At 39.5% G+C, this 26884-nt stretch overlaps 1 protein-coding gene across 1 annotated transcript; it reads right to left on the bottom strand.

Moving 5' to 3' along the window:
- Positions 1-1830: 1830 nt before the first annotated feature.
- CTR9 (CTR9, Paf1/RNA polymerase II complex component) lies at positions 1831-26884 on the bottom strand. Its single transcript, XM_010829343.1, has 25 exons — positions 26628-26884; positions 25204-25302; positions 23134-23373; positions 22494-22611; positions 21507-21596; positions 20392-20540; positions 19207-19314; positions 15784-15891; positions 15441-15677; positions 15135-15224; positions 14901-15029; positions 14607-14790; positions 13055-13143; positions 12016-12201; positions 11848-11935; positions 11561-11709; positions 9920-10036; positions 9635-9780; positions 8079-8150; positions 7418-7553; positions 7119-7265; positions 6603-6760; positions 5493-5589; positions 5171-5283; positions 1831-2901 (listed from the first exon to the last, which is right to left on the bottom strand). The coding sequence occupies exons 1-25, from the start codon at positions 26670-26672 to the stop codon at positions 2475-2477; spliced, it is 3522 nt and encodes a 1173-aa protein (XP_010827645.1). The 5' UTR covers positions 26673-26884; the 3' UTR covers positions 1831-2474.

The raw sequence follows: 26884 nt of genomic DNA, 5'->3' as shown, positions 1-26884 counted from the left end.
AGGCAGTTCGGCTGCTCTGAGTCCCGGAGAGCAGCGGCAGAAGAGCAAAGGCAGCAGGTCAGTCAGGTTTCCTTTGTCAGAAGGGTCTTCCCCATCCTCAGGGGCACCCCCTGCTCCTTTGGTCATTTCCGTCATCTCCAGGCTCCTAACTAAGACCAGAGGGAGCTGGACCTGAAGAAATCACACGGTGCTTTCTGACATGAACAAAGTGACTACAGAGAATATTCCTGTTCTGCTGATCTGAGGGCTTCCTGATGGAAGACAGAGCCATCTTAAGTGGAACTGACTTAGACGTGCAAAAGTGCTTTGGAACTGCACTCCAAAACACCATCCTAGCCAAAACCTGCAGTGGGCAGTGGAATATTAGGGAAATCACTCTCATTAGGTTAAATCTCTCCATGAACGGCTCTCCAAGGGAACTTCTACCAATAGACTTGAGTTATTGCTTGAAGTGAGTCATCATTTAGGAAGTGATTACCCAGTAGTTGGATTTGTCATTTGGGGATTAACTATGTCACCCCAAGTTACACGTGACATATTGGAAAAAGCAGGGAGTAGACAGAGGACCTGGAGTATAGTCTGAACCTCACCTTTGCTATTAGATTCTGAATCTCAGGCTTGTCATGTTTCACAGGGGGTGGGGTGGGGTGGGGTTGATAGCCACCTTTCCTCCTTTAGTTATTCTAGTTCCTAGAGTTGCACATGCAGAGAACACCTTCCTTAACTCTCCACTGGGTGAGTTGCTTCAAGTTGCTTCAGGAAACCTTCCCTTGACTTTGTTCTCCCTTTGCTCCCATAACCTGTGCAAACATCACTCCATTTGAGAATAGGAAAGACATTTGATCTCTGTTCTCAATGCCTTTTATAATGCATTTCATACTTGCTAATTTTAGTTCTTTTTATAAACTGTTCAGTGCTACATAAAATGATGATCCTTAAGTCATTAATCACAAAAGGTACTGAAAATAAAAATACTAGCACCTTGGTCTTACATATTAAAACATCTTTTTCTTTTGAAGTATAGTTCATTTGCAATACTGTGTTAGTTTCAGGAGTACAACAAAATGATTCATGTATATGAATATATGAATATGTATATAATTTTTTAGATTCTTTTCCACTATAGTTACCAGAAGATCTCAAATATAGTTCCCCATGCTATACAGCAAATCCTGGTTATATAGTAATGTGTATCTCTCTTAAATCTCATACTCCTAATTTATCCCTCCTCTTTCCCCTTTGGTAACTGTTTTTTACGTCTATCAGTGTGTTTGTTTTGTAAACAAATTCCTATTACTTTTTAGATCCCACCTATAAGTGATAGTGTATATTTGTCTCTCTGATTTATTTCACTTAGTATGATAATCTCTAGGTCTGTCAACATTGCAGCAAGTGGCGATATTTTATTTTTTATGGCTGAGTAGTATTCCATTATATATGCATTATGCATACTACATCTTCTTTATTCATTCATCTGTTGATGGACACTCAGGTTGCTTCCATGTCTTGGCTTCCATAGTTTTTTTGTTTTTAATTTTTTGGCTGGGCCACACTACATGTGGGACCTTAGTTCCCCAACCAGACACTGAACCCACCCCTACTATATGAGAAGCCCAGAGACTTAACCAGTGGCCTGCCAAGAAAGTCCCTGTAAATAGCTTCTTGCATCTTTAAAAACACTCCAGAAATCTACAAAGAATTACAAAACTTTTGAGTAAACAGCCTTGTTTAATTCAGGTTCTTCCAAATATTTGCAGTTTACTGATACTAAATTTTCATATACAAATGTACTGCTCCCCCCCTCCCCAAATGACACAAAGTTTACACATAAAAATTGGTAAAAGAATTTTATTATGTGGCTTAGGTAGGTCTTTGCATTCTACTAACAGAAAAGCATTTTTCCACATCTTAGTCAACCTAACGATATATTTGTGGTTTTATCTACATGGCTGCAGTATTACCCTATCGAAGAAACCTTCCTTTCATTTGTACTTTGGTGCAATTATACAGTAGATACCTCTTTCTCCAGAAAATAAAAATATTCTTGATCTAAGCTTGAAATGGAAAAAGACAATAACACCAAGTTTCTCACACCACTTGGTAAAAGATTGTAATAGAAATCCAAACAGTGTACTGCTTAACATACAAAGATGACACGTGTGCCACTGTTGTAGGCACTCAAAACTCTGTAGGAATGCTTCAGCACGTGGGTTTATTTTTCTGGGGTTTTCACATGTAATAGGTGGAATTGTACCATAATGAAGAATAGTCACCTTTTGCTCAAGAGACTCAAATATTAGACTCTAGCACGGGAAATATCTCTTGCGGTCATAGTAATGTACGAATGGATAGGGAAAAAAATTGCCTTAGCAAAAATTTCACCACTGACCAAACACCTGAAATGTTTTTATCACAGCTTTCATATGTTAAAAAAAAGTTTCCTGCAGAGATGAAGCATATTCATGAAATAAAGCCTAGTCGCTATCATCTGAACCACGTTCTGAGCCCCTATCCGAGGCCTCGTTGTTGGATCCCTCGGGTTCAGATTCATTTCCGGAACCTGGGCCGGAGCCCTCATTGTCAGATGCTCTTTCGGAGTCGTGGTCCGACTCGGCACTCGGGGACGCGGGCCGGGAGTCCATCTCAGAGCCTGCGGAGCGGCTCCGCCCAGACTGCAGGGACTCGTTGTCCGACTGTTCGGACCCTGAGGGCCTGCGCTTCCTGGCCGGCTGGTCGCTGTCCGAATCCTCATCGGAGTGGGATCTCCGGGACCGCCGGGGGCTGCCGGCCTCGCTGCCGGACTTGTTCTGGTTCTCGTCAGAGTCACTCTCCGAGGAGGCACCCTTCTTCCGCCGCTCGCCCTCATCCGAGTCGCTGTTGCTGTGGCTGGTGCGGGGATGCCTGGCAAAGAGAAATGCTTGTTACAGGCCAGGTCTCCGGACGACAACACCAGACAATCAGGGGTTGCCCTTTTAAAAGAGAAGGGTAGAATATTCTGGACCTGATCGGTGTTTTTACTGTAATATTTCTTTGGTGTACTTTTTTTGCAAATGAGATGTTGTTCATAATAAAAAGGGGAGTACGTAGGCAAAAGAATAAGGCACATTAGCTCTAAGACAGAATAAAAACAGTGAAGGATGACTCTCACTGGTCATACCAGGCACCTTTCCTCAGAATGAAGCATTTCTCAATTTCACCTGTAAAATTATGTAAGGAAGGAATACATTTATCTTTATAAGCAAATCCATAGCAGCAGAGGTAAAACCTAGGACCTGACTTGGCTGCAGAGACTCTGGACATGAACCCTCTCCCAAGGGTTGGCCGAGTGGGGCTCCCCTGTCCCATCTGTGTAGGAGTCGGCCAAGGAGCCAAGTCACCATTCCTATTCTGGGATTTGCTTCTGCTCTGATGCCCTCCGACAGGACTAGACTTACTCTGCATAGGAAGCTGTGCTAAGGGGTTCTGCTGCTTGCTTGTTTACTTTTGCCCAAGTTTCTCCTCTACATATCAGATGTTAAAGGAAAGGGACTAATGCTCGGGATGGTGGTGGCAAGGTAATCTTGGCTTCCTACAGGAACAAACGTTCCCTTAACCACTGTGACAGCTGCTACCTCCCCCCAATCCCCCACTGCACTGCGCTCACCAGGAGGGACATGCTTCTCCTCTGGCATATTCCTTGGTTTGGGTTTCCATGACAAATATACCAAGAAAGGAATATTAAATCCTACAGGGTCAGTCTAAGAAGGGTGATGGAGGTGAAACAGACTACTCTCCCCAGCAATGAAAACATCCCTGCAGACTGAAGAGAGGCTCTTTGTGCTTACATCTGAAAGAAATCTAGACACATATCATGTAACTCAGGTCACTCTGAAAGGATGTGAAGCGTGGAGAAGAGGATGCTGGATATTCCTTCTGTATATACACCAAGTACCAGTGGGCCCCTTGAATCTAATTCACTCCGTTCCATCTGGCTAAAGAAGGAAACACTTCCTGAGGGTTTAACCATCATGCCTCTAATCAATGGACTAGGATAACATTGTGGGCAAGGACCAGTGGAAAAGCAATCCAAATCTGTGTCAACCACTGTCTTCAGAGAAAATGGGAACCAAACATCTTCACAGATGCTTTACCATACCAGGCTAGCCACCCCACCCCCGGCCGCAGACCCCTAGCCCCTTCAACATGCTAACCTCTCACTGCTGCTTCACCTCTAACCCACCAGGACTCCCTCTCTTGCTTTTATTTTAAAAACTTTTATTATTTATTGGTTTGTTTTTTTTTTTTAGAAGTACAGGTGATTAGGACTCTTTATTCTTCTAAAAGACTTAAATAGCCTTTTACAAAATTTATCTCAGTAATTACCCTCACTACTTCAACTCCAGATTTATTGCTTGCTTGTCCCTGGCAAGCAATAAATGGAAAATATAAGTGATAACACTTTCCCCAGTATACTGTAGTTTTGGTTTATCTGTCATTCTCTACTGTTTCTAAAGCACAAATTCCTTTGGGCGGGGTCAATGTCTTTTTCCTCTGCATCTCCAGCACTTAGCACTCACTTCATAACATGGATGTTCAAATATCTGTTGGATGAATGAATGAAATGATGGCCATCAGTGAAATGATGGCTATCAGTGAAATAGCCATCAGAAGAACAAGGCGTAGTACGGTATTAAGAGTTCTAGTCTAGGAATCCAAATGTGGAGCTTCAGGGGCAAGTTCAGGACAAGTAAAACAGAATACTGTTTGACCAAGTGGGTTGTAAGCTAAAGGAGTGCAGGATAAGCCCTCCACAGGCAGGTAGTGCTAAGTCATCCCTGCCTGACAAAGGACAGAATGATCAAGAAAGTGCCTTTCTTCCTGTGACCAAGATCCAGCTACTCCTACTACTTTAAGCCAGTCAATGGCAGTGTAGCCAAATGATACATTTTGTGTAGGAGGATGTCATATAGAAAATTTCAACTAATATCCATGAAGAAAGAAGGTTTCAAAATAGGTTTCCTCCTGTCAGGGACAAATATTTGGTAGACAAAATGACAAGATCAGAATAAGGTGTGTGATAAGGTGTCTTCCAGTTCTAAGATTCTAAGAAACTACAGAGATGACATTCTGTCACAGTGACCACTCTCGGTTATCTTTCATTAGGAGAACACACCAAGCAAAAAATTCCTACCCTTCATCAGCAATTTTCAGTTTATCTTCATCAGACGAATCATCACTTGATGATATTATGGCTTTGGATTTTATTTTTCCCTTCATTGAAGGAGGCAGACGTTCTGGCTTGGGCTAAAGAAAGAACACACATAATAGATTAGTGAGGACTCTTCCGTTAGGATGTCATGTTAAATTGGGTTTGCACTGCAATGATACAATCAAACGGCAACCAACAAACTTCAAAAACAAGCGTCTGTGCTTGAAGACACTGCAGGAGAAGGATGTATCTAGCAGACATCTTTTACGCCTACCAGGAACAGAAAAACGTGTTGGACACTTACAGCCTTCTTCTTCTCTGCTCTTGGTGGACGGCGCTTTTTCGGTTTGGGGCCATTTTCTGTTTCATCATCATCAGATCCTTCATCTCCCTTCGGAGGTCTATAGTGAACACCAAAAGAACGTGTGTCAAGATTCACTCATATGCCTATAAAGCCCAAGACTTCTTCGCCATTCAAATAGTACGAGTCATTCTCAACGCCCTCCTCTACGGGTGCTGACTGCAACCAGACTGTGGGGCCACAACGTGCAGCCGCTGCACAAGGCTCAGCAGTCTGCCACACAGATAAATCATGGATTTATGCAGTCTGCTGACCACATGAGTCACTGCTGAGCCCTCTTAATGAACGTAAGATAAGCTCAGATCTTGCCCTGGGTGAGTGACAGAGGATGTGAGAAAAGATCCAGGCTCCAGACTCAGCATCCTCCCCCTCCTCTTCCTTCCTTCCCAACTACTCATCCTAGGTCTGCTAATATTCAGCCACAGCTTCAATTCCACAGGTCAGTGTGTCCGATTGAATCCCACAAGCAGAGTCAGCCTCGGTTTGGGAAGAACAGGCCTAGGTAATCCTGGAGGTTCCTGGACAGGGAAGCACCGTGAGAGGAGTGGGAGAGTTCAAGGGCCCCTCCAGGTAAGAGGGGACAAGGCACCACTTGTCCTCACAGTGGATGGCATGGGAGGATGAAAAGCCCTTCTTTCAGCTAAATTCACATTTTACACATCCTGTAAAACTTGAAGTGAGCCATGACTCTCACCATTTTACAGAGAGAAACTGAGGTTTGGGGCTTTTGTAAGGTTATTAAGATAGACAGTTGGCACGGACCCACTAACTCTTCTCATTCTAAATTGCATAGGTTTTCCAATTAAGTGTTGCAATTTTATAGACATAAGAAAGGCAATTATGACTGACTCATAGCTCTCAGAAGGAAATTTGTAGTGTTTGGTAATTGGGGTCCATTTTAGGATTAAAGCAGGAAGAAGGAGCATGAAAGGTTTCTGTCTGGGTGCATCAAGAGATTACCAGGTGTTCCCAAATTCTAGCCCTAAGATTCAGAAGGTGAGAGGCGTTCCCCACTTTCATGAGGTGATTGAAAAGGTTTTCGCATGATGCTACCTTCTCCTCTTCTTCTTCTTTCTCTCGCCGCCCTCGTCTTCCTCGCCTTCCTGCTCACTACCACTGCCCTTCCTTCGCTTCTTCTTTTTGGAGACAGGCAGGTCCTCATCGGTGTCATCATTGACAAATTCATCGAACTCTCCTCCTTTCTTGGAACGCTGAAATCCAAAGAAGACCACAGTCAGTGCTTTCCTGGCTGGTAGAATATGGCTGTATGAAATAGGCCTCATGCCACCAGCCCTCCGAGTCACACTGAAGAGGTGCATGGTGAGGCCCATACTTTAAAACTGCTAATTGGGATGAATGTTTCTCATAGCAAAGACCATCAACTGCAAGGTTGCTACAAGATAAACTATACTAAAACTAACACTGAAGTGCATTTCTAAAGACTAGATACTATTTAAAGCATTCTCTGCGTTGAAGACTATCCTTTAGCAAAGGAGGAAGCCAAAGCATGACTAAATATGGAGTGCATTTAGTCAGTTAACTTCATTTCCAGCTGGAGTCACATCTTACCCGTCCACCACCACCACCTCTTTTCTTTTCTTTTGTTGCTTCAGTCTCTCCAGTAAACATAAGAATATTTTTGGTCTTTTCTACATACTGGGCCCGCTGTTCCAAAAGTTTCTTTTGCTCTTCTTTTTCTCTGAGACGTTTCTCTTCCTATGAGGAAAAAGGGTAGGGGAAAATCTCATCAAAATGTTCTTATGACCATAAAATCATGGCTATCATCAAAAGAACTTTTGATGAACTAACATACAAAGTGTATGTATGCCCACCTTTAATTCTAGTATCACCACAAACACAAGAAATACCTGTTCTTTGAGAAGTTTCTGCCTTAGCAGTTCTTTCTCTTGTTCTTGTTTGGCCCGCAACTCCCTTTCTTCTTCGTCTTGTTTGCGTGCCCGAGCCACGTGGTATTGCGCCTGGCTCAGTAAGTCAGAGCATTGCCTAGAACGTTCCCAATTTCGAGAAATATGAATGTAGCTAGTATACTTTTTATTTAAAAACTCAGAGCATTTACATTATTTACACATATTTAAAAGTTTGAAGCAGGATCATAGAAGTCTTAATTAGCAAAATTAACTTAATTTCTCATAAGCCAATACTGTCAACTATTTTAAGTTTCCAAATCATAACTGTCTTCCCAAAGCACAGCTAAAAAGATTCCCAACAATATCTTCACATGTAACTCAGCATTGGGAATTGTGTCTTGATTCTGACTACATAACTGATGTTAGTGAAATCAGAAAAGTCTTTTCCCATATAATTTTAGGACTTAAACTAAATTAACTTTGGCATATTCCCCGAAAGAACCCTCAAGAAAAAGCCTTAGCCCAGGGTGGAACATCCCAGAGAGGAGTGTGAAAGACTGATGCCTAGAAGGTCAGAATCCCTCACTGCTATGTCACTCTCCCAGCCCATATGGATATCACTACCTCACCCAAAGTCACCCTCCATAAACAGTAACATTACCTGGCTTCTGTAGCAGCGAGGGCCAAATCAAATCTCATTTTATCTCCCACTTTACTCAAGTAACTGAAATATCTAAATGGAATGAGAAAATAAAATACGTAAAAAAAAAATTAATGGAACAGACCCTTTAGATTAAAAACAGATTAAAAATCTGTTTTCAAAAAAAGTTTCAGAGAAGGCTTACATACTGACTGAAATTAATGAACACTTAATACTTAAATGTATTCACAAAGGGCTGTCATCTCAATAGGAAAAACACATATACAACTCACTTAAAAAGAACTCTCAACAACATACCACGCAATACCAGCAAGTTCATGAAGATAAAGTTATATTTAACATTATCAGTAAATTCACAAACAACCAAAAATCAATTCCAGCAACTAATATTTACTACACACCAAGTTTACTAAATATGTCAGCATGGAGGTTAGGAAGCTTAAGCCATGAAAGCACATATAATTTATTAGCCAAGGCAAGAAATACTTAAAACAAGAACTCAAATAAGATTGGATAAAACCTGAAGAGATGTAAGATTTTAACTTTAACATACACTGAGTTACCAACTAAATACTATAAAGTTACATAAATTGCTGCTAAGTCGCTTCAGTCATGTCCGACTCTGTGTGACCCCATAGACGGCAGCCCACCAGGCTTCCCCGTCCCTGGGATTCTCCAGGCAAGAACACTGGAGTGGGCTGCCATTTCCTTCACCAATGCATGAAAAGTGAAATTTAAAGTGAAGTCGCTCAGTCATGTCCAACTCCTTGGGACCCCATGGACTGCAGCCTACCAGGCTCCTCTGTCCATGGGATTTGCCAGGCAAGAGTACTAGAGTGGGGTGTCACTGCCTTCTCCCCGTACATAAATTGAGTTGAGCCAAATAAACTTATTCAGTTATTTAAGAGGAAAGGCCTTAATCTTAGTTCAAGGAAAACTCGTACCTCAAAGAAGACACTGATATAACAGGTAAAAAAAACATACTGCTACTGCTGCTAAGTCGCTTCAGTCATGTCGGACTCTGCGACCCCATAGACGGCAGCCCACCAGGCTCCCCCGTCCCTGGGATTCTCCAGGCAAGAACACTGGAGTGGGCTGCCATTTCCTTCACCAATGCATGAAAAGTGAAATTTAAAGTGAAATCGCTCAGTCGTGTCCGACTCTTAGTGACCCCATGGACTTGCAGCCTACCAGGGTCCTCCGTCAATGGGATTTTCCAGGCAAGAGTACTGGAGTGGGGTGTCACTGCCTTCTCCAAAACAACATAAGTGGAGTCTAAAAGTTTCTAGTGTGTAAAATGCTGGGTCATATTACTCTCAGATTAATAAAAAATCTAGGGCAAGCCTGTAAAGCTAGCCAGTTATAGGGGTCGGACTATAGGATCCAATTCTAGCAGGATCCTGGCTATGGTTTGAAGTCACCTAGTGGCAGCTGTCTGCTTTGGTTTAAAAGTTGCCAGAATGATTCTACTAGAGAATGATTCTCCTTTGAGACATATGGGTTTAAAGAAACAAACAATTTCAAAGGTTGTTTGGAAAACAGGTACAAAATCTTACCTGTGTGCAAGCTCCAGTTCCTTCACAGCATTAAGTACTTCCTTCAGATTACTCTTTTCATCTTTCAGGACAGAGGTAGCTAATCTTTGTAGGACCAAGGCCACATTAAACATAAGAACTGTATCACTGGGTGCCACGTGTCTAGCCTATAAATAAAAACAAAGCAAATTTTTCATATGTTATAAAGACATGAAAAGAATTTTAGTTAGAGTATTAGGCATGTAAGCATGTGTAAAACAGAGTAAAAAATACAAACCAGCACAGAATTGAGTTCTCTTTTTTTACCTTCAGCAGGGTTTGTTTGCATTCCTGTAACTTGCCACATTTGAAGAGGGCCCGGGCCAAATATAGCACAACTTCTGTGTTCTGGTGCTTATAAAACTTTCTGAGGCAGTTTTCATACTACAAAAAGAGAAAAAGTTAATTAAAGCACAACAACAATTATATACTATTATTTTATAAGAAAATTTCAAGCGATTTTAAAGCTATGTGAAAAGCTTTAAATTAGCTTTAAACCATCTTCTGGATGGTTAATTTCAAAGACTAAATTGAGACTGATCCTTGACATTCACCAGCATACATTTTCACAACATAAAAACCTGATAAGAAAAATTACATACTCGAAATAGTCTTTCCATTTGAAATGTGGACCAACACTGACAGGTGAAACAGATGGAAGGTCTTTTTGTATCTTTAGCAATACAATCTAGACAAGACTTAATGATGATTTATCAGAAGTCATACACCTGGCTCCTATGCGGCTCTACCACCTTTCTTTAGGGCTGGTGGAACCTACTGGCAATCAATATGAGAAGCCTCACAGTTCTGGTTGTTAATCTCTTAGTAAAACTAATATAGCAATACTGGTATTAATTTTGCCACGAACAAGTCAGTTTCTGACCATGCAATGTCAGGAGTGTCGTAGGCAAGTTCTTCTCGGTGAAGACGGTTAGATGGTTTTTCCCTGATTATTCCTAGCAATTGATTTGCAGACCAAGAAGGCTGACCTCCAAAAATACAACCTCTGAGACTACCATATGCAATCAAGGTTCTGTAAGTCCTTGTGACAAGTTACCTTTCCAATAATACTACTACTACTCGTCCTTTTTAGAAAAAATGGTTAACTACTTCCCAGAGCCTGGACTGCTCATATCTTCTACCTTGGGTCAGAAACTTGTTTTTTTCTGGCCATAATAATTTCAATAAAAGCATTTTTCCTTTTTAACTAGGTATGCTAAAGATGCTCACTATGCTAAAGATGCTGGGCATGACTCTTTTACTTCAAGTAATTAACAAATATGAAAAGTATAACAAAAATCTCTAGCTATGAAAACTTATCCCCATGGAGGGAGTTTTTTCTTTTTAAATGTCTTTTAACCTTTCTGAAATGCAGTTCTCTCATCTGAGAAGGAAGAGGATAAAATGAGCAAATAATTGCTCAATCGTGCCCGACTCTTTGCAACCCCATGTACTATACAGGCCGTGGAATTCTCCAGGCCAGAATACTGGAGTGGGTAGCTGTTCCTTTCTCCAGGGGATCTTCCCAGCCCAGGGATCGAACCCAGGTCTCCTGCATTGCAGGAGGATTCTTTACCAGCTGAGCCACTAGGGAAGCCCAAATGAATAATAAATCCCACTATCTTCTGGCACTTACTGCTATGCTAGGCAAATTAGTGCCAAGTATTTTTCATTCTGGATCTGCATAAAATTCTATGAGATTAAGGTTACACGTATTTCTGTCTTATAGAGACATGCCCAAGACGTGCAATTAATGGTGGAGCCAGGACTCACATCTCTGTCTGGACATCAAAGACTGGTCTTAACCTTATAAAATTATAAACCTCTAAACAGACGAGGCCAGAATGGTTAAGAAAACTGCTCAACGATGACCACAAAATAAAAATATTTTGAAAAATAAAACATTACCATCTGAACAGCGCTGATATATTGCTTTTGTTCCACGTAGATGTGTGCTAGGTTCAGCCACACATCACTGATATCTGCTGTTGCTTCTCTTACTTGGGCAAATACATCACGAGCTTCACGGAAATATCCTTTGTGGGCCAAAACAGCTCCTAAAGTTATAAAAAGGTTCACAGAATTAGAACTTCCTATTTGTAGCCAGAAAAAACACTAGAGAGAAAATCTGATCTATAAACATCCTTCCAAAAGCATTTATTTCACAATTATGGATATCCAAATCTTATAATTACCTATGCCATTAGCAGCGTATAGATTCTTTGCATCATTTCTGAGTACTTGTTTGTAGATAGCCAGAGCACGATCCTGATGACGCTTTTCCTATAAAAAGATTATTAAAAAAATTCAAATAAGAATCAAGTAAGAATCAACTTTGTTTTAAAGAAATGAAAAGAGATTACCTTTTCTCTATCTCGGGTGGGCTGATGCAAAGTCTGAAGCCAGACGTTGCCAAGGGCCAGCATAGAATAAGTGTCACTCTGAGTAGCTGGTTGTTTTAATATCCTCTCAAATTTCTTCTGGCCTGGACCCCATTCTTGTTTTGCTAAATGAAGATTACCAATCAAAGACCAAGCATCTGGATGGTCCTAAAAACACATATAAAAAGAAGCAAGATCTGTAATTTGGATTCTTTCCACAATAGGTGATTCCTGGAGAGGTTTATAGGCTACGTTTACAACAGTGTTTTTCAAACTGAGAGCTGAGATGGATTAATGACTTGTAAAATCAATTTAGTGTTTAGTTATCAGCATAAGAAATGCAATAAAATGGAATACAGTAAAAATATCAATGTACTGTCTAGGACAATATGATTTTACAAATCATTATTAATTTATAAAACTTTGATCTCAAGTATAGGGATTACTAGTTAGAAAACCTGATCTCTTTGTTTGTATACACGTGTGTGTGTCCTAGGCTGTGACGTGAAATCTAATTCTCATTGTGGGCCACAATCCAAACATCTAGATGACTCTACACTCTTTGAAGTGAAGTGAAAATCGCTCAGTTCTATCTGACTCTGCAACCCCATGGGCTATACAGTCCGTGGAATTCTCCAGGCCAGAATACTGGAGTGGGTAGCTTTTCCCTTCTCCAGGGGATCTTCCCATCCCAGGAATTGAACACAGGTCTCCCTCATTGCAGGCGGATTCTTTACCAGCTGAGCCACAAGGGAAACCCAAGAATACTGGAGTAGGTAGCCTATCCCTTCTCCAGCGGATCTTCCCAACCCAGGAATCAAACCAGGATCTCCTGCATTGTAGGCTGATTCTTTACCAACTAAGCTCTCAGGGAAGCCCTTTAGTATCTTTAAAAAGTAAATGGGAAAAAAAAAGGGGAGGGAGATGCCAACCTAGACAGCCATTAAAAGAAAAAACTGATTTACTGAAGGAAAATGGTGAAGTAATTCTTTTTTCAAACCCAGGAGTTATTATTACCAACCTGATTAATCTGAAGAGCTTCCTTAAACCAATCTGAAGCCTCATAAAAGTTTCCTTTATCTCTAGCCATTGCTCCTAGGCGCAGATAGCCTGAAAATGCACAAGTTTTTATGTTTAAAATATTAGCTACAAAGTAGGATCATAATTTTAAAGTTGTACTTTTAAAATAATTGCTTTCAATTAACACATCACAGGTGAAAAAATATCAAGCACTGATATAGCTAATTAAATATCTAATAAGTTAAAGTACAACTTCAATACCATCAAACCTTCCTGTTTGAAATCTCAGATTCTCCCTTCTACTCCATTCCTCAAGCTGGTACTCTGGATCAAGTCATTATCTCAAGCTAAGTTATTTTAAAAGCTTGTCATCGTTTTGTTTCCAGTTTCTCTCTGATATACAGCACTGTGCTTGGCATATCACACAATAGTGAAAACACAGACTACTAAGGGATTATTAGTTAGAAAACCTGACCTCTAACTGTGTCTCTTTACCTTAAGTAATTTTAAAAGTGAAAGTGTTAGTCACCCAGTCCTATCCAACTCTTTGTGACCCCATGGACTGTAGCTAGCCAGGCTCCTCTGTCCATGGGATTCTCCAGGCAAGAATACTGGGGTGGATTGCCTTTCTTTCTTCAGGGGATCTTCCCTACCTAGGGACTGAACCCAGGACTCCTGCATTGCAGGCATATTCTTTACCATCTGAGCCACTAGGGAGTGCCACACAAATGTCAAATTGTTATTTGTTCCAGAAAATGTCACTCTCTCAAGAAACCAACAATGGTTTATAATTGCCTATCAACTCAGTTCAGATTAAGCCTGGAATTCAACTAAAATCTTATTTATTTTAAATCACTTTTTTATTCATAATAGTATGACAGGGGTCAAGTTACTAGCCCTTGATTTGACCAGAGTCAAAACATCATAGCTTTAGGTTCTTTTAAGGGAAGTACAGCATATAAATGATTTTTAGTTAGAAACTTTCCAAATTTCACACTGTTCAGGTTGCAAAAACTCAAGGTAGGACATTTTTAGGAATAATTATTTACAGGAAAGGCCCTGTCCTTTATGACTATTAAAAACACTGTAAATCAAAACAGAACCCACCATAAAGATAAACCCATAACCAAATACGTCAAGGAGTTGTTAAAAGCCTAGTAGAGGTAGCTGACCCATTGAAGATGGACTAGTCTATAAAATATGGTCCCACTGGTTTTCAGTTGTTTCCTTCTGTTTCCAGGATAAATTTAAGTGAAGCTGCATTTTTTTTTTAAGGCCACAAATTTGCTTTGAAGAAAAGGTATAACCTTTAGAACAGTTGTTTTGTTTTTTCAATAGTTTTTTTTTTTTGGCTGCACTGTGTGGCTTACAGGATCTTAGTTCCCAGAACAGGGAGTTAATTTCCAGTGGAAGCAAGAAATCCTAACCACTGGACCACCAGGAAATTCCCTAAAACTGTTTATTATTAGTTCCAAGAAAGATTTTTTCCAGGCTAAATTTTTGCTGCTGTTGTGAGCATTTAATACATAAAAAATAAAGTTTAAAATTCTTACAGTCAACATAATTAGGATGTTCCCGTAAGATGTTTTTATATAGTTTTTCAGCTTCATGGAATTCACACATCGCTTCATACAGCCTGGCTAAATTGTATGACGTTGTAACAGAAATGGCGTTATAATAATGTTCATCATGCTCGGCTTCTGCCTTTGCACGATCCAAAGATGCCAAAAAGTATTTCTAGGAGAAAGAAAAGAAAATTACATTGTGAAAAGACTTGGTTGACACATCTAAAAAAGCATGCACTGAACTTGATAGTTCAAAAGAAGGAACTAGTCCTTCGTTCCTACCTTTGCCTCACCCAGATTTCCAAGTCTGAAATGAAGGGCACCCACATTATTCAGAATCTCTGGGGGGACATCAGCCTGCACTTTCTCCTGAAGGATGCGTGTTGCTGTTCCGTAGGCTGACAGGGCACCCTGTATTTTCATGGTGGACAGAATAAGGTGTAAGTGAAAAAGAGAGACACACTATACCAGGCTTACCAAAAACACATTAGGTAGATGAAAAATGTGATCAAATACCTGTATATCAGTCTGTTCTAAGATCTGTGCCAACTCAATCCAAGCTTCAACATCATCAGGATACTGTTCTGTGACCTTCTTCAAATGGCCCTGGGATAAAAAGAGATCATTAAGCTAAGGCATTCCAACTCTAGGCTATGAAAGTAAAATGTGGTAACTACTCTACCCTGTTTAATGTCAGTTGTTATTTCAACTGGAGCAAACTCAGCTATCAAAACCGAGTCCAATGTATTTCTATAAGCAATAACAAGAAATGAGCATCTAGGGATAGCTACCAGAAAATAACTAAGACTTTTAAAAGCGTACCTTGGCAATATCTCTTTTTTCTTGGTCTTCTGAAGCAGCATATAGAGAGCCAAGAATTTTCATAGTTTCATAATTATTAGGATAAGCTTTCAAAACTTTCTCGAAGCACTGAGATGCATTCTCTTTGTCACCTCGATAAATGTACATTTGTCCCAAACCAAAAAAAGGCAGCACAAAAGAGGATGAGGCAAACTGTGTAGCTTGATAGTAGTACTGGAAAGCTTGGTCATAATCTTCCTAAAAAATGAAAATAAAACAAGACCAATAATACATATAACAGTTTTTAAAAGACTTGGAAAACCATTAAAGAATTAAGATACTCCAGAGTGTAAAATTAACTTACCTGGACATGGAATGATCTAGCCAACTGATAGCAACTTTCTGCTTGCATGGCCTCCACTTCTGTATTATGGAATGCATGGAGAGCCAAGTGCTGGACTTTACTGTAATCCTGAACAAGGAAGACCCAAAAATCAATGAGTAAGCTCCAACAACTCTACTGGTCTCAGTCATAGGGTTCCTCAAATTTCACTTTAAAAATTTGTTAACTGAATTAACAATAACAGCACTGTACCCATATTTACAAATCACTCTCCTTATTCCCCTTGCTGATAAACTTAGGGAAGATGGGAACTAACATTTGTATAGTACTTAACATTTGCTCAGTATGTCTATTACTTCATTTAATCTCCACAATAATCCTTTGAAGCATCAGGCCTATTTTTGTGATGAGAAAACCCAAGAGAAGTTAAGTCCCTTATTAACAGTAATGGGAGCAGTTACAATTTAATAAGAACTATTATATCCAAGGGTTTCTCTTGTGGCTCAAATGGTAATCTGCTTGCAGTGTGGGAGACCCAGGTTTGATCCCTGGGTTGGGAAGATCCCTCGGAGAAGGAAATGGCAATCCACTCCAGTATCCTTGCCTAGAGAATTCCATGGACAGAGGAGCCTGGTGAGATACAGTCTATAGGGTTGTAAAAAATCAGACACAACTAAGCGACTACACTTTCACTATATCCAAAGTACTCTGCTGCTGCTGCTAAGTCGCTTCAGTCGTGTCCGACTCTGTGAGACCCCATAGATGGCAGCCCACCAGGCTCTGCCGTCCCTGGGATTCTCCAGGCAGGAACACCGGAGTGGGTTGCCAGTTCCTTCTCCAGTGCATGAAAGTGAAAAGTAAAAGTGAAGTCACTCAGTCGTGTCTGACTCTTCGAGACCCCATGGACTGAAGCTTACCAGGCTCCTCTGTCCATGGGATTTTCCAGGCAAGAGTACTGGAGTGGATTGCCACTGCCTTCTCCAAAGTACTCTGCTAGGTATACTTATATTAGTTCTAAGCTTAATCAACCTTCCCTGCAAAGTATGTCATTATTACCATTTTATTGATGGGAAAACAGAAACTTAAGTATTAAGTTTGTTATCCAAAGTGAAAAGCTAGAACTCAGTTTACTTTCTTCCCTACTCCAAGGATATGTTCTGTCACATGAAGGTAACAAGTACCAGTGCCTGGACCTGCATTCAACTCTATTTGAATGCATGGGTCATGACCTTTCTACTAGATTTGACTTTCCTTTTGATTATTCTGCCAAGTGTCTCAGAGTTTATACATCAGGGGTAGAAACAACGTTTCAGTTTTAATAGGAAATGTGTTTTATTCATCTGACCAGAAATCTGGTCTGATGTAAAGTTTTGGACATTTTTAAAATATTATAAATAATAATGGGATTGCAGCTTTTAACACAGACTGTTTCCCATTAGGTAAGTATGTAATGTGGATATTACATTTAACAACCCTAACTACCACCCCTCAAATCCTATAAAGTAGGTATTATTACTGTTTTACAAGTGAAGCAATTAAGGTTTAGGGAAATCAGTATATTGGCCCAAAGCCAAAGAACTATATATAATGGTGATGCCAGAATCTGAACTAAGTGATTCAAACTCCACAGTTTTAATTACATGATATAGCCTTTAGCTAAATTTACATCTTGTTCACTGGAATAAGGGTTTGGAAATAGCCTGTGTACCTTCTAGAGTTGTTTTAATGACAAACTGAGAAAACATATGTAAACATGCTCTGTAAACCTTACAGACATATTCAGTGCAAGAGGACCTCATGACACCTGGCACAGCACTGATCATAGATCAGGTATTCAGTAACACTCAAATAGACTCCCTTGATTTACATATTTCACCTAGGTAATCTTTAAGGTTCTGAAATACGAATTGTGCTCAGTAGAAGCAAGTCTGTATCTTCAGCAGTGCAAGGGTGACTAGCATTGAAAATTAAAAATGCATTATTCTCATTTGGTTCAAGGAAGCTGTCCTAACATTTGTAAGCACTGACTACTAGATATGCACTCAAATATTTAGAATCATTAGTCCTCTGTTTTTTGTTGTTTTTTTCCCCAATAAAAACCAATATAACTTGCTGCTAAGTCACTTCAGTCGTGTCCGACTCTGTGCGACCCCATAGACAGCAGCCCATCAAGCTCCCCCGTCCCTGGGCTTCTCCAGGCAAGAACACTGGAGTGGGTTGCCATTTACTTCTCCAATGCATGAAAGTGAAAAGTGAAAGTGAAGTCGCTCAGTCGTGTCCGACTCTTTGCGACCTCATGGACTGCGGCCTTCCAGGCTCCTCCATCCATGGGATTCTCCAGGCAAAAGTACTGGAGTGGGGTGCCATTGCCTTCTTGTGCTAATGTTTTATCGTAAAACAGTAACACTTCATTTACTTTTAAAATACATTTCCATCTTCTCCCTAAGTAGTTGCCTTTTAGTACTGTAATAGTTATAGCATAAAGTTTAATTAATAATTCACTATGAAAGGGGAGTATGCTTCTATAGCCAGGGAGAATAAAGCACCATGGTTAACAGCTGTGTGACCTCAGGGTATTAACTCTGCTTCCATGATTCATCCACAAAATTAAGAAAATATTACCTACCTCAGAGGATTGTTTTGAATATTATATAAATTCATGGCATGCACTTTTAACAGTACTTGGCATTTAGTAAGGATAGAATGCATACCAATAGCAACAATAACAGCAATATAGCATCTATTACTAATAAGGATCGATGTAGTTTTGTGAACTTTTACTTAAATTGCTATTTAATTAAAAGTTCTTGGTATAATTTAGTACCTAGTTGCAAAATGATTAAACTCATGCTTACCAACTATATAAAAACTTTTCTAGTATTTGAGAAATCTAGAATGCCATTGTTCTACAGAATTAGTGGCAACTTTAAAAATGACATCATGATCAACACACAAAAATAAACAAGCAAAAAACTAAGACTATTTCATAGAGCTGTGCCTCTCTTCTTTCAGCTACCTAGTGATCGTCTTCTAAAAACGTAGCTCAAGAGCGTTTTCCTTCTTGGTGGTAAACACTTTTCTTAACCACTTAATCATTTCCTCTTTCATTTCTCTGCCACAGCAGGGTAGAGACCTTTATTTTTACATTTACATTTGTTCACATGTCTGGGTTTTCTATGAAACTCAACTCCTTGAGTGTGAAAACTGTCTTACTGAACTTCACACCTCCATCACAATATTGGGTATGGTATACAGGGTCAATAATTATTAAATGATTGAATGAACAAACAGACATACCTAGATACTAATACAAACTCTAACTTGAAAAAAACTCTCTTGATTAAAATTTCTTTTGAAGTTAAAAAGATAAAGTGTCAACTACAGTGCAGAAAAGCAAAGATAAGGATTTAACATTAAACAACTTTAATAAATGATTTCTCCTACCTTTTTAAAGAAAAAGTGATTTGCTAAGTGGTTTAATACCATAGGGTTGCTAGGATCAATTGTATAGGCTCTGGAAAGAAGCTGGACACCATTTTTGATGGAATCAGCCTAAAAGAAACACAGTGATGGCAGGGATGAGTGAAACATTACTTAAATAGCACTTTTTCAAAGTTTCCTTTCTAGTCTGAAGAAATAAGATTATACAAATCTAAGTTCAGATACCAAAATATCATTCTTTTTAACTTTCTCACTAGCAATAACAAGTTTCAAACTGTGATGGTGGGATTATAAATTGGCACAGCCACTAGGAAAACAGCATGAAGGTTTCTCAAAAAACTAAAAATAGAACTACCATACTACCCAACAATTCCACTCTTGGGTACACAGCTCAAAAACCAAAATATTAACTGGAAACACTACCTCAAAATACACAGCACCATTACTTATAATTGCCAGGATATATAACCTAAGTGTCCATCAACAGATGAATGGATAAAGATGTGATACACACACATATACATACAATGGAATACAACACAGCCATAAAAAAGAATAAAATTTTGCCATTTGTAACAACATGGACGGACTTGGAAGGCATTATGTTCAGGGAAATAAGTCACAGAACGAAAAATGCTGTATGAATCTAAAAAATACAACTAGTGAATACAACAAAAAAGAAGCATACTCACAGATATAGAGAACAAACTACTGATTACCAGTTGGGGAGGGGAGGGACAATATAGGGGTTGGGAAGTGGGAGGCATAAACTATCAAGGTGTAAGAAAGGTTCAAGGATGTAATGTACAACATGAAGAATATAGCCAAGATTTTGTAATAACGCAAATGGAAAGTATCTTTAAAAACTATAAAAATTAAAGGAAAAATAATAGAAATAAATTCAAATAGTGAGTTAAACTTTCAGAATTTAGCTTTCTTAACAGACTTAACTGCAGAAACACTGCCACTGGAAAGCATTTCCTGCCCTTTGAAATTGGTTGAATGTAATAAATATACCTGATATCACTGTCTTAAACAATTTACTGCTAATCCCCAAGGCAAATAATAGAAAAGACTCCATAAGATTGCATTTTTCAACAGTTCTGTTGAGATATAATTCAACATATAATTTAATACTATTCACCTGACAAAACGGTCAGAAACTAAACAGTTTTTTTAATCACACACCTCTTTATTATTGAGTTCTAGAACAGCCAGTCCCACCAATGCTCCTACGCACTTGGAATTGAGTTCCAGGGCTCTGCTGAATGCCAGACGAGCTTTCTCCAGTTTGTTAAGTTTCACAAAGCAATGGCCCATTCCTAAACGAACTTCCGCTACAAAAATAAAATCAAGTTATTTAGTCTGTCAAACTAAGGCATTCTTGGGTTCAAATTTTTTTAAATGCTTAAACACTATTTATAAGTTGCAAAATCCCAGAATTAACCTCAATATAATCCCACTATAAAATTTTTGGGTATATCACAATCTTGGCTTCACTGGAGGTCAGAAAAATGATGTTATTTTTCTTATCTTCCAATATGCCTGGCTATACTGTACCTTCAAGATCTAATTTTTAAAGAGCAATTTTTTAAACAGAGAGCTTCATTATAAGCTTAAATAAAGTGACTGGCTACATGCACATCTACAGAATTAAGCTTATAAATGCTTCCCAATTTCAAAGCCATGCCAAAAGTCAACCATGTTCTTATCAAAGGCCAACCTCTCTAGTGCTCATTAGATGTTACCCCTTCCCATCTAAGGTCACTGCACCAGCAACCCTCCCCTTTTTCCTGCACCATCAAAATTTCCCTCTCAACTAGATCATTCTCATCCATACACACTCCTATCCTAAAAAATCCTCTCTTGATTCCATTTCTCTTTCCAGTGTCTCTTCATTCCTACTTTCCTTAGAAAGTCAAGCTCATTAGACTCTATACTTGCTGCCTCCAATTCCTTTCCTTCCCTTTTCTCTCTGGACTCCACTCCGATGAGTATCTCACCTCTACCATTCCAATAGAACTGCTTTTATCAAGGTTACTAATGATTTGTACGTTGCCAGATCCAATGAGCAACTTTCATTCCCTATTTTACTTGGCCTAACAGAATTTGACACAGTCTGACACCCTCTCCTTCTGGAAACACTTAACATTTAATTTCAAAATTTGCTAAATGAATGTGATTTTGCAAAGGAAAAAAAGTATAGGGCAAATACTAAGAACTACTTCTATTCAGCCTTTGAATCAAATATCAATATTTTAAGTTGGATCATATACAGCTTAGACTTGAAGTTTTTCTCTTACCTGGACAACCTGGGTTAGTCCGCAAGGCTTTCTTATAGTAAGCTAGAGCGCCTCTGTAATCCTTCTTGTTAAACGAAATGCAAGCTTTACCTGTAATGATTTTTAAAAATAAACATGCACTTATTAAAGAACTCAAGTGTTATATACTCTCCACTAACTCACCTAGATCGAATATATCTCCCAGTAAAAAACGGTCAAAAATAGTAAAAACGATTTCATATTTAAACTTGCTTTCCATAAGGATGTATTAATCTATGTCTATAAATAGAACAGTCCTATAATTATGTGAAATGTTATAAAACAAAAATTAGCTTAGAGCTGTCCAAATAGGTTGTTTACTGATTCTCTAGAAGTAGATTACAAATTATGCTTAACTGGTATATATTTTACTTCTGTAATTTCAACAGAAATGATGATCTACTGCAATAAGTTTTTTCATTTTTGTTTTTTTGGCCACACTGGGTGGCCCTGAACCCAGGTCCTTGGCCATGAAAGCATGAAGTCCCAACCAATGGACCACCAGGGAACTCCCTATAAGAGTTTCTTTGTTTTTTAAAATGTTATTTATTTTTAGCTGCACTGGGTCTTTGTTACTGCATGCAGGCTCTCTTCTAGTTGCAGTGAATGGGAGCTCCTTTATATGGTGCATGGGCTTCTCACTTGGGTGGAGTCTCTTGTTGTGGAGCACAGGCTCTAAAGCACTCGGGCTCAGTAGTTGAGGTACATGGGCTTAGTTGCTCCATGGCATGTGGAATCTTCCCAGACCAGGGATTGAACCCATGCTGCCTGCACTGGCAGGTGGATTCTTAACCACTGGACCACCAGGAAAGTCTCCTCCCCACCCCACAAGGGTTTTATTTTTATTAAGGTAAAGCTCTTCTACTTTGCTGCCCAGCCCAGTTACTAAGGAGCTATCAACAAAGAGATGTATTTTAGGCACATGCTGAAAAATAAAGATTCCTAAGATGGTTGCTGAAAATGACTTACCAAGCAGTGCTGGAATATTATTTGGAGACTGGTTGAGTACAAAATGAAACTGTGCATCAGCTTGATCCATTTTGTCACCTTCAAGAAGGCAGAAGCAGGCTCTTCCCAACAAATGGTTCTGAAAAAGTAACGTACCATTTTACACTTGACTCTACCCAGGACTAACCATGATAAGACAAATGTGTAATATGAAAATCAAAACCATACAGGAGAGCAGTCAAGCACCACACAAATTCCTCTATCACTATAGTGTGTTTAAACCATCAGTAATCACAAATTGAGAAATCTGAATCACAAATTGAGAAATTATCCCAAAATGCAAGCTGTCTGTGCCAGGAAAAATGACAAAAAGAAAAGTTCAAACTCCTTAAAATACATAAAATACATTTGAAATTCACCTGAGGATGTTAGAGTTACCAACTCAACATGTTTATAAATTTCTATGCTAAATCTGCCCATATTAATTCAACAGTATAAGAAATTTCTATTTTAATAAGGAACGCTTCTCCTTTTTTACTGTTCTTATCAACCATATAAAAAAAAGTTTTTTCAGAAACTCTGTTGCCTATTACACACATTTTGCTTTCATGTGGCAATTTTTTCCTCTTTCATAAATTCAAAGAAATCTGACTTAATTTACCTGATCATACATAATAATTTTATCTGCCATTGTATACAATAGGGTTGCCTGTGTAATAAGATCCTTCTTGTTGTCCTTATTCTTTTCCTTACGAGCCTGTTGAACATAATAGGCCGCCAATGTATCCAAGCAAGTCATCTGGTCTTTTTCATGGTCTCTGTAATCCAAATTGCCATCTATACGTGCTGCTTCCAACAACTTGACAAATTCTTCCGTTTTCCCTTGCTTGTAGTATTCCAGCTATAAGGCAAATAATTAAGTTAGTTATTGTATATCCATACAAAACACTGTACACAAATGTTTACAGAGGTTTTATGTGTAATAGGGCCCAACTGGAAACAACCAAACTGTTGATGAAAAGGTGAATGGGCAATCCATGGTCTATCTGTACAATGGCTACTGCTCAGCAGTAAAAAGGAGCTACTGGATATATGCAACTACGTGAATACATCTCAAACTAATCTTCTGCGACAAAAAGCTGATCAGGGGTTGCCTGGGCACTATTTTGCTTTCATATGGCATTTTTTTCCACTTTCATAAATTCAAAGAAATCTGACTTAATTTACCTGATCATACATAATAATATTAATAAGTGCCTGGACACTATGGGAGGGTGGGGAAGGGAGAGTTGGGGGGAAAGTTTCAGGGGTGATGGATATATGTATTATTTTAAATATGATGATCATTTCACAGGTGTATATATGTGCTAAAACTTCTCAAATGTCTGTGTTGTATTCAGTAGCTCAGTCATGTCTGCAGTTTACTACAGTGAATTATATCTAACCAAGTTGCTTAAAAAATTAAAATCACTACAAATGTTTCCATCTCCTTACTCAGTAATAATTAACTGATTTCAAAGCAAATCAGAGCCAAAGAGAGAAAGAAATAGTGAGAGGTATAAAGAATTCCAAACAAAAAACTTGGGTTCTAGTTCTAGATCCACCAAAAATTATCTATGACTTTGCGCCTGTTGAATAACTTCCGTGGATATTTGTTTCATTTGTTAATATTATAAGGAATATCCATCATTAGCCCCTTACTTTGGGCCACAAACAATGCCAGGAGTTTCACAGACACTATCTCTAATCTGTATAACTATCTTTTAATTCAGTGTTAACAACCCCCTATTTTAGATAAGGAAATAGGCTCAGAAGATAGATCATTTGTTGAAGGTCACGGAATTAGTTAGCAGCTGAGTTGGAGTTTAAACAAAGGCCTTTCTAATCCCAAAGCCTACATTCTTTCTTGTTTTAACAACCTGTAGCCCACAATGATTCATAAATTTATCTTACTACAGGTGTCATGCTAACCCTGCAAGACTCCAATTTTCATATAAGTGCTGTGAAAGGAGGCATTTGTACTAAAAAAAACCCTTAAGTTCCCTTCTGGTTTTAAAAAAATGAGTGACAAGCATTAATGGCCTGTTCTCCAAAGACTGAGAAAATTTAGCACTTAAGTCAGGAAGGCACTGCTTGTCACTGATAGTACCTCTCTGTAAATCCATGCCTAAGAAACTCAAGAGTTAGGCTTGAGCACTGGACACAAACCTAATTCCAGATCTATTTCTCTGACTATTCAAGATAACATTAGATGCCTTGTTTATATCCTTACATGAAAAGTGACCTGTGGCAAACTTGCTTAGGAATAATGATTAAAGTATTCACTGTATTTCACTACTATAATCATTTCCTATAATGTTCCCACAAAAAAGAAACATAATCATGCAGCTAGTACTGAGGAGGGTAGAGGGTGCTGGATTGTTTACATCGTGGCACCTTGTTTTTTCTCAGTTTATCCACAAATCATAAGCCAGTCCTCACTGAATAACCACTAAATAATCAAATGTTCAATACTGAGTACTATTTGGCTTAAGTGAATTTTGCTTTTACCAACATATTCTAATTTACCAGAGGCCAGCAGACCACTTAGGAAACTGGACTATAATATAATTAACTTCCACATACACAGTACTGTCATTCACCCAAGCTGGCTATTACTGTATCTGAAAACAGAAACCACATATTTTTTTCCAGTCGACATATAAAAAGTATTTGTTACACGAATACTCACCGCCAAAGCAATCCATATGTGCAGTTGTGTGTGTTCCTGTTTCAGAATACTAATAACTTCATCTCCCTCCGGTAACTGATCAAAATCAAGTTCAATGACCTAAAATACAAAATGTAGGTTTTAACTCTTATTTTTCTTTTTTTTTTTTGGCCATGCCACCACAGCATGTGGGATCTTATATTCCAACCAGGGACCGAACTTGTGCCCTCTGCAGTGGAAACGCAGGGTCTTAACCACGGGGTGCCAGGGAAGTTCCTGTTTCTCTTTTTGAAATTCATGTGTCTCCTCGGACTGCTCTTTTCCCAGAGATTAATCAGGCTGGTTATACGTAGAATTTTTTTTTTTTTTTAATACATAGGATTTGTGTTCACTTTCTGTAAGGCTAAAACAAGTATATGTTAAGAAATGTTTAAGGAGCATATGCCAAATACATTATATGGAATAGTAAAGTAAAAGCATAGCAAAAAAATCCTGCTAGCTGTCTTCAAATCCCTAGAATTATAAAAAGCTTTGAAAAAAATGAAACGGAACTCTGCTTAATGCATAATGCAGGTAAAGTGTAGATAAGCACCCCAGACACTCTGATGTCATTGGTCTGACAAGAAGCACAATCCTAGAAGCAAGGCAACCGTGAGTTGCCACTGCACACATTCTTCATGGAGGCAGCATTTGTGTCATACACACTCCTGACTGTGGCACAAAAATAACAGTAGAAAAATTTTCTAGAATTAGATCGTGGTGGTGGTTACACTGCTTTGTGACTATTACTAAAACCACTGTATTTTATGGTAAGTGAAACACATCTCAATATTGTACCTCAATCAAACAAACAAATAAGAATATGAGATAGCCAGTAAGACAACAGCAATTCTGAGAGCTTTACTCAGACAAGCTATTGGCCATCCATAAAAGAGGAGACAAGGGAGAGGGGGGCAATTCTATCAGCACACAGCAGCGGCTTGGGGTCTCTATTTCGCTGAAAGAGCCTTGTGCAGCGACACTCGAGTTTCTAAGGGAGGAAGGGCGACATCCTACATATTCCCGGGGACAGATACTTAGTTTGAGCAGCAGAGAGAACACAGTGACATCAGTGTCCACCTCTGTGGTCTGTGAGGTGCCTAACATTTATCAAGCACACTCACACTCCCGCGCCTCTGAAAGAAGAGCAGAGTACTGTCAAATACGAGCAGGTTGGGGGGGAACTTTCAAGAACTCCTTCTCGGGGTGGCCTCAAGGTTTCGGAGACCTGATGCTCCCAGCCTGGGAGGGTGCCGGGGCTGGGGAAGGAAGTGGTCGGAGCTTCGGTAGGGGAGTTCGATCTGGGAGAGACAGTGCTCTTACTTCGGAAGCGAAGTCGGGAGAAAGGGGGAGGGGGAGATCGTCCAAGTTCACGGCCCCCACCCTCCCCCATGCTCGACACTTACCTCGTCAGTGTCCCGAAGGGGAATCTCAATAGAGCCCCGCGACATGGTGAAATCAGAAGGAGAGCGGGCGTCGGGCCCCGCCTGTCCACAGCCGGTACTCCTGGCTTACAGCTCGTCCGGAGACGAGCGGGGCTCGGGCTCCAGTTGTGACTGCAGCCCCGCAGCGCGCCGGAGCTTCGGCTTCTCCTCCCGTCAGCCGCTCAAACAACGAACAGCAGACGGCGACCGGCGACTTCCGGCAGCCCCGCCCCCTGCCC

This window comes from Bison bison, unplaced genomic scaffold (assembly GCF_000754665.1).
Source record: "Bison bison bison isolate TAMUID 2011002044 unplaced genomic scaffold, Bison_UMD1.0 scf7180017864503, whole genome shotgun sequence".
In the NCBI taxonomy this organism is placed as follows: Eukaryota; Metazoa; Chordata; class Mammalia; order Artiodactyla; family Bovidae; genus Bison; species Bison bison.
The sequence above is the reverse complement of the archived record's forward strand: the minus strand, read 5'-3'. Positions and strand labels throughout refer to the sequence as shown.

Coding starts and splice junctions, on each gene's coding strand:
- CTR9 (XM_010829343.1), bottom strand. CDS start 26,672: ATGTCGCGGGGCTCTATTGAGATTCCCCTTCGGGACACTGACGAG. Junction 15,030..15,134: donor TAGAACAGACTGATATACAG/GTATTTGATCAC, acceptor ATGAAAATACAG/GGTGCCCTGTCAGCCTACGG. Junction 8,151..9,634: donor GAACTGGAGCTTGCACACAG/GTAAGATTTTGT, acceptor CATTCCATTTAG/ATATTTCAGTTACTTGAGTA.